At 43.6% G+C, this 11,281-nt stretch overlaps 1 protein-coding gene across 1 annotated transcript in view; it reads right to left on the bottom strand.

Annotated features, from left to right (window-relative positions):
* The window catches only part of MTR (5-methyltetrahydrofolate-homocysteine methyltransferase), a 103,812-nt gene that overhangs the window by 74,245 nt on the left and 18,286 nt on the right, over nucleotides 1–11,281 (bottom strand). Inside the window, exons 8-13 of the mRNA XM_023520822.1 lie at nucleotides 10,936–11,030; nucleotides 8,216–8,316; nucleotides 7,102–7,163; nucleotides 6,052–6,119; nucleotides 4,344–4,423; nucleotides 1,317–1,429 (exon numbers count right to left, since the gene is read on the bottom strand). Coding sequence (XP_023376590.1) covers nucleotides 1,317–1,429; nucleotides 4,344–4,423; nucleotides 6,052–6,119; nucleotides 7,102–7,163; nucleotides 8,216–8,316; nucleotides 10,936–11,030 — 519 coding nt within the window. The remainder of the gene's footprint in view (nucleotides 1–1,316; nucleotides 1,430–4,343; nucleotides 4,424–6,051; nucleotides 6,120–7,101; nucleotides 7,164–8,215; nucleotides 8,317–10,935; nucleotides 11,031–11,281) is intronic.

Genomic DNA, 11,281 nt, shown 5'->3' with positions numbered 1-11,281 from the left:
CTATTTCATAGGGCTGTGAAGATTAAATAAGTAATGATGCAAAACACTTAGCACGGTGACTGGCACTGAGTGAGACCTTGTTAAACGACAGACATCATCACTCTTACCCATTTGCTTCTTCCTAAGATGCCCTTTTCTCAATAACGAATCTATCAAATTTGAGAGCTAAAAGGGACACCGCAGAATGGTCATAAGAATCAAAACAAGGAGAAACACTGCCAACTGAAGAACACTACAAAACTATGAAGGGTCATTATGATTCAGAAGGGAACAAACATGAACGAGCCTCCTGGAATGTTCAGATGACAGGACAGGAAGGGAAGGCAGTTTGGTCCCTAAGTGGAGAAAAGTAAATGACCGCCTAAGGAATCTGGATTTGGTCCCAGGTGCTAAAAAAGTCACCTGTGAAAGCTCCTGAACTGGGGAGGGCCATGAAAGAAGCATATGGTGGCAGTGAGCAGTAACAGGAATGAGAGAATGCCAGCAACCAGGGAGCCAGGCTGTGCCCATGTGCCACCGAGGGCACCTCCGAGAGCGGCTGCAGAGAAGCAGTCGACAGGTCCATAAAGGACGATAGACGGGCCCTTTCTTCGTGGTTAAATGAAGTCTGCTTTGATAGTAGTTTCTAGAAGATCTATTTCCCAAAGGTTGCAAAACATGAGAGTGAGAGAAGTTTAATGATAAAATAAATCATTACAGCACAGACCAATTTTTAACTTTGTAATTGCATAAGAAAAAAAATCTATCCACATGTTTAGGGCAGTTTCTATTTGGCTTGAAGTTTGCTCACCCGTAGAGTGACTGAGCTGAAAAATACTATGGCTAAACTGTCATGTGAACTTTCCAAGGCAGGGGCCAATTCTTTCTTGTGTGTTTGCCTGATTATTTCAGTCTACAGCTAACAGAATCAATAATTCCACGTTAGTCAGAGCTCGATGTGGTCATGAGGAACTGAAGAGGAATTTTCTTGGCTTTCCTTTTCTCTAGAAAGATTTTGTAAGAAGCCAAAATGAAGAGTCTTCTCAAATTTTTAAACTTATCTCACAATTATCAGAAATAGAACCTCCCATCTTATCCCACTTCATACTCCAAATGCAGCACTTTTTGACAAATAATGACAACAGCAGCTTCGGTTTTCCGAAGCCTCGCCCGCCCTCCCGCAGCCCAGCCTGCTGCAAACGCGCATGACGGTTCTTCTCACACTTCCCAGCAGCTCTGCTAAGGACACGATCAAAGGCTGCCCCAAGAGCTGTCATCTGCACGCTGTCCAGCCAAAAACATGGCCGAAGCCTCCAGGGTCATCCTGAGATGCTCACTTCGTAGCTTCCGGCCATGACGAGTTTCGCGAACTTCCGGGACCCGGCCACGTTACAGCGTTCTCCAATGTTAACGAAGTTGGTGTACGGTCCGATCCTGAAGGGCTCCAGGCCTTAGAAGAAGAAGCATTTTGAAAATGTTCTGAAAATGTACATGGCAACAGGAGACAGAAGGAATACAAATGTTTCACGTGAAAGTTAAGAAGTTTCTGTGCCACCGCCCATCTGATGAGCCAAGAGATCCCATGTGGAAATGGGACCTTCACCTTCGCCCCTATAGGTATTTAAACTGTGTTGCTGCAGCTACATTTATAACCAGAACTCTCCAAAGAGGAAATATTTCAGGGATTTAAAATGCAAATTTCTCTAAAGAGCTGAATGAGCTCTGAGAAATAAGGACAGATCATCGTCGTATCCTTATTTAACCAAGTCTGGGGCAAAAGCCATGACGTCAGAATCCAAAGGCCGACTGCACAGCTGTCCACGCAGACGTCAGCTTGAAGCCTGGAGCGAGCTTTCTTAATCCCACCAGCTTTACCACGTCTCCTCGATCCAAAGTTCAAGACCTGTAACCAGCAAGGCTGAACGGGGTCAGGACGCTGGCCCAGGCTGAGCCCAGGGACACAGGAGTCACCGGGCAAGTCCACACTCATGAGCCGGCTCTGCACAAGCCACCTGGGCTCTCTGCACCTCTGCCCTTACTGCCAAGAGCCAATAACATCTGCCTTGTTACAGGTCAATTTAGGGGCAAAATCAGATAATAAATGTGGAAACGTTACACTGAGGTAAAACAACCTACGGTGTAAAGTATCACGCAGAAGAGGCCTTTAACCGCTTTGTTCTCCTCATTTAATGTATTCGGAGAGGGTCCTGCTGGACAGCAATGGGCAGGCTCTGGGGACAGCCAGCCTCAGGTTCAAGGCCCTCCCCGCCATGTTGGTGAGCAATGGGGCAACTTCTCTCACAGCCTCTGAGCTTACAAAATAGAGACAGTAAAACTATCTGCATCATAATGTGAGTGTGAAAATGAGACTAGGTACACTGACAGACGTGGAATTAGCACCAGCAATCATAGCTGCTGTTGTTAATAAAAGAAAACGGCTTTTGAGTCCTTTGCCGAAGCACTGATTGAAGAAGAGATAAATATGAGGGAGGAAAAAAATAATGAGCCCAGATGGGTGTTTGGTCAGTGACTGGGAGTCTGTCTCTTCCCAGGTTGGGCTTGTGATTGCCTGTCCTGCTGGTAAGGACTCTCCTAGCCTGGCCCCTCTACCAGCCGCAGGCCACTCCCGATCCCCAGCCAGACCCTGAGGCTAGCAGGGCAGGCAAGCAGGGATGCAGGCATTTAAATGTTGAAGAGAACCTGCCTAAGGGCATTTCACAAAAAGCACTTCGGATCTATTAGCAATGCGAAGTAGCTGCTTTAAAAACTACATTTTTCACAAGTATGCAATTTATAAAAGAACAATTTAAAAGTGTGTGGTTGCTATACCGAACTACAAAGTTTTTGTACAGCAAAGGAAACCATCAACAAAAGACAACTGACTGAATGGGAGAAAATATTTGCTTCTATCTGATAAGAGGTTAATATCCAAAATATATTAAGAACTCATACAACTCAACAACAACAAAAAAATCTAATTAAAAAATATGCAGAAGACTTGAACAGATATTTCTCCAAAGAGGACATACAGATGGCCAACAGACATATGAAAAGATGCTCAAGGTCCCTATAATCAGAGAGATGCAAATTAAAACCACAGTGAGATATCCCCTCACACCCGTCAGAATGGCTGCCATCAATACATCAAAGAACAACAAGTGCTGGCGAGGACGTGGAGAAAAGAGACCCTCACACACGGCTGGTGGGGCTGCGAAGTGGCACAGCCACTATGGAAAGCGGTCTGGGGGTTTCTCGAAAAATTAAAAATGGATACGCCTTTTGACCCAGCAATTGTACTTACAGGTATTCATCCAAAGAAAACTCAAACAATAATTCGTAAAGATCCATGTACCCCTCTGTTCACTATCCTATCACACCTCTGTGACAAAGCCACTTCTTGGGACAAGGAGTGTTTCACAAACCATAAACTCCTCTTCCTCTAACCTCACTCTCTGCCTTTGGGGCCTAAGAAGAAAACAGCGCAGCCTCACACTCACTGAGATTAAGTCTATGCAGCACGTTCTGAGTGAGGAAAGTAGATAATACTACTGCTGGCACTCGTATTTTATTTTACTTTTTTTAGGACAAAAGGAACAAAAATATCTCAATTCAGAGAAATGTTAAATTCCAAATTATTAGGGTGCATAATCCTCAAAGTGTGCGATTTGCAGGTTCTCTAAAAATCTACTTATATGGTTTTGTTTGATTTTTTTTGCTTAAAGGTCTTAAGAATGTCATTAAAGTGTTGTGGTAAAAATATAAAATTTAAAGTTATTTTCTAATAGTTGGCATGATGAACTATCTTACCATTGTTCCTTATTTGAACATCGAAACTCATTTTTAAAAAGGGAGGCTGAACCTAACAGCTGAGAACAACCAGAAAAATATACGCAACTCCTTGTAAAGTCCTGAACACCGACAAATGTTAAGACCGCAACAATAATGTCTTAAAAACAAAATTTTCTAGAAGGAGGCTGCTGTCATTATGAAACACTGAGCCCTGACAGTTTGGAATTCTCAGTACCTAGTAGCAGCAGATCTGATGGTGAGACTCGTTAGGCTTGGTCGAGAGCATGTTCCCAAAACAGTGCACAGGGCCGACGGGATCAGGCGGTTCTAACCCTGACCAACGGTGACGGGCAGTCGCCTGCCTTTCTTCACGTTTCCCCAGAAGTTAAAGTCACCCCCAGAAAAACATAGAGTTCTTCACTAGAATTTACTTAAGTGCCGAGAACAATATCTACTCCTCCTTGACGTAATAAACGAGTGGTTGGCACAAACATCACCACCACTCAGGATAAACATACCAAAGTTGTCTATGACGGGTTTCCAAACCCACACAAATCATGTCTTTCATAACTTACCAGCCAGCAACATGTGCCCTTCAAAAACGGTGGCAGGTGGAACTCGAGGCTTACAGTTTTTCACAGCTTCAGCAATCTCCCTGAGTTGAAAGAGAAAACACTATATCCATTAATTCAGAATAAAATAAAATTAAGCTAATTTCCAGCTATGAAATTAAATCTATTTAACATAATTATGCACATAATTATATACCTAGTTCCAAATGTGCGGCAACAATTATGCCTTTTAGTTTTCTCAGTAATGCAGAAAATGAATCCCTAAACCCAGCCTTCTGTATCTGCCCGGTCTGCCATGTGCTGACTGTACCAGCTTCTGCCTCAGAATGCGAATCTAGAGATAGGTGACAATTTGTGTAAATGGAAACTGGCTTTAATGGATTATGTCTTTGGTCAATCTGGAAAAATCTGGCTACTCCACTAAATTTATCAGGACCAGAATGAGCTGCTCACTCTACTGTCTCCCAAATCAGTATATACACCCATGCATACACACGTACACAGAGACTAATGGACAAGGAGACGTATACAACTATGTATATAAACACACACATATTGTCTAAACAACTCTTTTTAAGAAGAGGTAACCTTAAAAACAAAGAGATCCAAAGATAAGCTACATTCAACTACTGATAGCTTTCAGAGATTATTTAAAGATGTTTAAAATATCATATAGGCTCTTAATGGAGTCTATCACAGAAGTCAACAAAAGCAGTGAAATATCAGATAATTCAATACAGAGAACATAATGATACGCATGAAAACAGACTTAGAAAGTGAGACGGCTGGCTCAAAACATGATCACCAGCCACTCTAGGGAAATAAACAAACCATCCTAAACTGTTCTATTCCACTGAATTCCAATCCTCTCGGAAGCCACAAAATTGCAAGGACTGACACGCAACGTCACCAAAACGCATGGATTTGGGGGGTAGGAGGGACACGACGGCCTTCCTCATGCACTCGCTCAGCAACGTGGACTAAGCAACGGCTGTGTGCCAAGCAAGATGGGGACACCACTCCTGACCTCAGGTGCTTGAGGTCTCATGGTCTTTTCCCTCACGAGAGAGCCTAATGGAGACAGGTATCTGCCCACAATATATACGGGCTGTCTCACCTATCAGTCGGGTACTTACGGGTAGAATATTATCAAATCTGAGATTTGCTTTACAATAGTCTAAGGGAAAAAGAGTTGGGGAATGGGCAAAATAAGACTAGCGAATGCTGAAAATTATGAAAACTATGATAGGCACACAGGGATTCATTTTATTTTGGGAATTTTTCGTAATATAAAGGTATTTTAGTTTGCTAGGGCTGCTATAATGAGGTACCACAGACTGAGTAGAGTTTAAATAGAAATTCATTTCTCGACATTTTGGAGGCTACAAGTCTGAGGTCAAGGTCAACAGTGCTGATTTCCTCCCAGGCCTCTCTCTCTCTGGCTGGTCTTCGCCCTGCGTCTTCACATGGTCCCTTCCTCTGCCTGTGTCTCTGTCCTAATCTCCTAATCTCCTCTTCTTGTAAGGACAGTGGTCACACTGGATCGGGTCTACCTCTGTGACCTTATTTTACCTTAGTTACCTCTTCAAAGTCCCTACCTCCAAATACTGCCACATTTGGAGGGGGTTAGGACTTTAACGCATGGATTTGGGGGGTAGAAGGGACACGATTCATCCTGTAATGAAGGTAAATTGCTGGAAGTCACCGTCACCTGATATGATCCGGAGTCGTACCACAGCACCCGCCAACGATGTTGACCAGGCCGTTCGCAGCAAAGTCCTGCATTTGGGAAAAGAAAGTTTCAAGGAGTTCATCTGAATTCTAAATTCGCCACTACCAATTCAGCAGAAAAGAGACCTACATTTCCTGAATAACTAATTTTATGTTAAAAGAAGAGCTAAACACACCTAAGTCTAGATACAAAGCTTTTAATGCCCTAGGTATGAGGTTAAAAACAGAGAACAGTTCAGATACTATGAAATCTTTTATACCTTTTAAAATGCAATGAGATATTTACTTAACTGATCACAATACAATTTTTACTCATATGCTGAGCTGAATGATTATAAGCTGAATAATGCATTTTCGACAACGCAAAGTTTTTAACTCTAGATTAATTAAAAATTCTAAAGAATTAAAAATTCAATTCCTCAGATACGACAGCCACATTTCAAGTGCTCCAACCACCCTACGTGGTAGGAGCTACACAATGGACAGTGCGAGTCCAGCATTTAGCCATACCAACAACATAGCTGAGAGGAAGGTCTGACCGCTAAAAATGTATGGCAATCTAAGAACGGAGTCGGAAATGGTTGAGGAGAGAATGGCAGTGAGCCAGAAGCTACAGATTCAAGGAACGAGGACAAAAGACCGGAGGTGAGTCGTAAGGAAGGGTGGTGGTGGCACGGGCTCACAGTCTGGGATTCCAAAACAAGAGACACACGGGAGAGAATGGGGGTGACAACAGTGGGAAGCGAGGAGTTTGGGGGGCCGGGGAAACCACTTGGAAGGGCTGCAGGAGAGCCAGGTTTCAATCAGTTTGGGGTGGACCTCACTGGGAATCTTCCAACAGCCACCAGTTGGTACTGGGGAAAAGATGCTGACAGCGAGCGCCTCCCTCTGCCTCCGGCGTCTGAAATCAGGCTTTTATTTGTTATACACACACTGGAACTTATTTAGGAAGAAGTCTGCTTCTAAATATTCTAAATCTAAAATGTTACTTCTCTCTCTCTGAAGAACCAAATGAAAGAGGGCTCTTGACCTTTAACTGCAGGGCCATCATCTGTGGAGTTTCATCGTAGTCACCGAAGGTATTGGGAAGACCTAAGAAAGTATATTTCAGCCATTATTGGAAAGTATCTTAACAAACGGACATAGTATTTGTAAAGGCTTTCGGTTAAAAAGTTAGAAAATTTTATATTATGATTAAACGGTATAATTAAATACTTACAAAAACCAATAATAATTTTTAATATTAAACTTAGTAAATAGAGAGACACCACTCAAAAAAGAAAATCACAAAGGGATATAAACAGCCACTATTTCTTTTCCATTTGAAAGAAAAGCATCACTACTATATGGGGCAGAATCCCCCACCTCCATCCCCTTCCCATGAGGGAAATTTATTCACTACCCAGTTGCTTGGGGGAGGGGCTGGGGGAGCACTACACCTTTCAAACTAATGAGTACCCGACATGCAATTAAAAACACAAAACATAACCAGTCTCCTTTCAAATAAATCTTGCTCCTGGTGGGAAATAAAATTTATTGTGCATTAAAATGCATATATTTGGAGAAAGAATGCTGGAAAATGATTTTTTAGCCCAAGGGAGCTAAGCAGTGCTCAAAAACCTTCACCAGGAAATCTGGTTAACCCAGAATGGATTACCGCTGTTGAATTAGATAGTTCAGAATTGTCTACAATGCTCTTGGTAATTTTCATACATAGTAAACTAGAAGCCCCAACTTTCAGAAAGGTAAAAGGTAACAAGACGCCGGTTCTTCGTCTGCCTTTTTGTGCACACACTGCACGAAGAGGGCTCCCTCCCATCGCACTCTCTGCACTCATCACTTTGACCACGTCCGCATGGCGAACACTGCCACCAAAAGCATGGCTCTGGTCAATTATGTGACTAGTCTTCATTCCCCAAAGTTCTGTGCAATTCTGAAGCTTTTAGCCTGAACCAAACTGTTCTTTCAAGAGTACAGGGCAACAGTGGTGTAGACCCAAATATTCTCCATCTAGAAAATTCCTACTGAGCGTTAACTATACACCAAGACCTTCAAAACAAACTCTTTAATCAGATCTACCACCCTTTCCACCCACATCTCGTGTACTTGGATTTTGCCACTGGTGGCTCCTTTGAAATACTCACCTGCATTCGGATAACAGAGGACATAGGCTGTCGTACATTTTCCAATTGTTTCAATAAAAGGTCTCATTTCAGCTGCACCCAGAGCACAATTTAATCCAATGCTGGAAAAACCAAAAGAAGATATTAGAAGCATCTTCTTTTATTCAAAATATTTATGCACATAAAGTTATAATAAAGAAAGGAATGTATCTAAAACCAAGCAAATAATAAATCTGATTCAAAGCACCTTTATGCAGTTATAGCCAAAGCCATCTCACTCAAGCCCCGCGCAGCACTATGATCCCTGTCCATGTCTCCAACGTCAGATGAGTGTAAGGCTGAAGGACCCTGTCTACAGATGTGACGCCTTAAATAAGTTCGCAGTTTGCTTAATGTGCAGTGTGAAACAGAAACACCTGCAAACCACCACCACCAACAAACATCTGATTTGAAAGCAATACTTAAAAGAGAGAAAAAGGAAAATCTTGGCGGTAGAAGGAATGTGAATGGTATGTGGAAGCCACTCTGGGAGGGTAGACAACCAAGACTTGTCCTTGCTCCATACTGACTTGCAGGGTGACTCAGCCCTCAGAATCTGTCCTCTAACAAATTTAGCTGGCTTCGCTATCTATGACACCAAGTGGCTCTGTGTTTTGCAGATGGAACTTACTGTGGACTCGGAACAGACCAAAGCAGAGCTGCTCTAACTGAAGTGCGCGCGGAGGGCCTGAAGCCCCTCTGAAGCCAGTCTTGGTGGCAGCCCACAGGCTGTCCGTCAGGAAACCAGGAGTTACGAAACTCGTAATGAAACTACTGGACTGTGTCATCTTTTCTTTTTTTATATTTTAGATTTACATCTCTTTTTATATTTTAGACTTTTTTCTTTTACTGGGATTCCTAAGTGCAACGTGGTGGGGAAGAGAGAAAGAAAATGAAATGAGGAATGTTCAAAATGTTTGAGGAAGACGAAAAAAAATTTTTAATAAACTAGATAGGGATCTTCGGAGACAGCTACACTTTCCTATCTTCAGTTTTTCTGTTAAAAGTTTATTGCATCCCTACTATGTGCCATAGACTCTACTGCGCACTAGAGAAATACAGATGATTAAGAGATTGATCTAAAAAAGCTCATAAGCTCAGAACCCAGTTCAATAGTTATTTTCTTGCTTATCAGGCCCCGTCAGTCGTGTAACAATGTACTCTGGCAGCTTTTCTGAAATCACACTATCACAATAAGTCAACTGCTAGACCTGCCCTAAGACTACAAACACGATGTCTACGGCCATGCCATCCCACACGCGCCCGATCCCGTCTGATCTCGGAAGCTGAGCAGGGTCGGGCCTGGTTGGTACATGGATGGGAGACCACAAACATTAAAATATGAAAAAATATCACACAACTGGTAAAATGTGGAGGAAGCAGCAGGGCAGAGCACGCTCCGCCCATCAGTCACTGTTTACTTGACACTGGGCAAGTCGCAGCTGAGTCTCGGTTCTCCTCTCACTGAAACAAGGACGTGAAGGGCAGGCAGTACCTGCTCCAGGGTGGGGCTGCCGAAATTAAAAGAAAGAACTCCCACAAAGCACTAAGAGCCCAGCCCAGCACACAGCAAACTCTCAGGAAATGTCTACTACTAGTGTTTTCATGGCAAAGTCTTTAATGAAAGTAAACAGAGCACTCCGAACACCACCACCCTGGGCTGGGAAGAGGACAGGCTCCCTGAGGGGACTCGGGGAAGAGTCTGAACAGCTAACTGGAGCCAGTAGTGTGGCTGTGTGTGTGTGTGTGTGTGTATATGCGCATATGGCTGTGTGTGTCTTTGTGTGTGCCTGTGTGTGTGGCTGTGTATTTGCGTGTGTGTGACTGTATGTGTGGCTGTGTGTGTATGGCCATGTATGTGTGTGTGCACTGTGTGTGTTTGCAGCTGTGTGTGTGTGCATGGCTATATGTGTGTGGCTGTGTGTGTGTGTAACTTTTATGTGTGGCTGTGCCACTGTGCATGTGCATGGCTGTATGTGTGTGTGTGTATGTGTGTTTGTGTATGCATGGCTATGTGTGACTGTGTGTGTATGTGTGTGCATGGCTCTGTGCATGTGACTGTGTGGCTGTGCATGTGTGCACGGCTGTGTGTGCGTGTGTGCATGTGTTTGAGGGGGAGGGGCAGGCACAGCTTCCAGGCAGGAGGAACAAACAGCACACTGACGGAGAAGGCAGGAGAGAGAACAGTATATGCTCCGGGAGCTTCCATTTCACTTACGGTACATAATTTCAACTATTTTGATAAGAAAAAATAGGAAGACATTTTAAAGTAGGATGAAAAGCCATGTTAATTTTAAAGATAAAAATCTGAGCTTTAGAGTTTCCATCTTATTCCAAGCCAGACTGCTAGCTGCTCCATAAATAAGGAGTGAAAAAACTGCAAAGCATCGCCCCAAAATGTAAGTGCTCATAACAGTTTTAAAGTGTACTACTGAACCAACAAGCACGGTCTTAAACTCTAAGGGGGACACTTACAGACAACCGGGCAACTGTGTGGCTGGCCCAGTCCCTCGAACAACCCACTTAGTGGTGGTTGTCCATCCCCCTTAGGGAAAAGGCTGAGTGTACTCCCAGGAAGGCCAACATCCCACGCAGGTGGACCGCGGACAGGCGCAGAAGCAGCCCCCTCCCAGGGCACATTCTACAGCCACCAGAGAAGATCCCCAAAAGAGGAAGGAGTTGAGGACAGAATGGTCACTCACCAGAGTGGGTCTGCGTGAGACACGCTGATGACAAATGCCTCTCCTGTCTGTCCAGAAAGTGTCCGCCCACTTTTATCAACGATTGTCCCTGAAATCTGAATTAATAAACTCAGTCAACAATATAGACTCAAATTAAGAGTTTAGTCATAAAATACAATGAGCAAGCTGACTTTCTGTGTTCTTTTATGGGCCAGAGAACCGTGGAACTCAAATTCAAAGACAACACTTTCTACGATGGTCACAGCACACAAATGACGGGGAGCAGGGCTCGGGGGGTGAGCCGTGGAAACGAGGAAAAGAGAGAGCCACTGAGGCAAAAGCAATGACCAGAACGGCTTCAGACTTC

Source organism: Pteropus vampyrus, unplaced genomic scaffold (genome assembly GCF_000151845.1).
Source record: "Pteropus vampyrus isolate Shadow unplaced genomic scaffold, Pvam_2.0 Scaffold279, whole genome shotgun sequence".
Lineage (NCBI taxonomy): Eukaryota > Metazoa > Chordata > Mammalia > Chiroptera > Pteropodidae > Pteropus > Pteropus vampyrus.
Note: the sequence above shows the minus strand (reverse complement) of the source record. Positions and strands in the feature narration are given on the sequence as shown.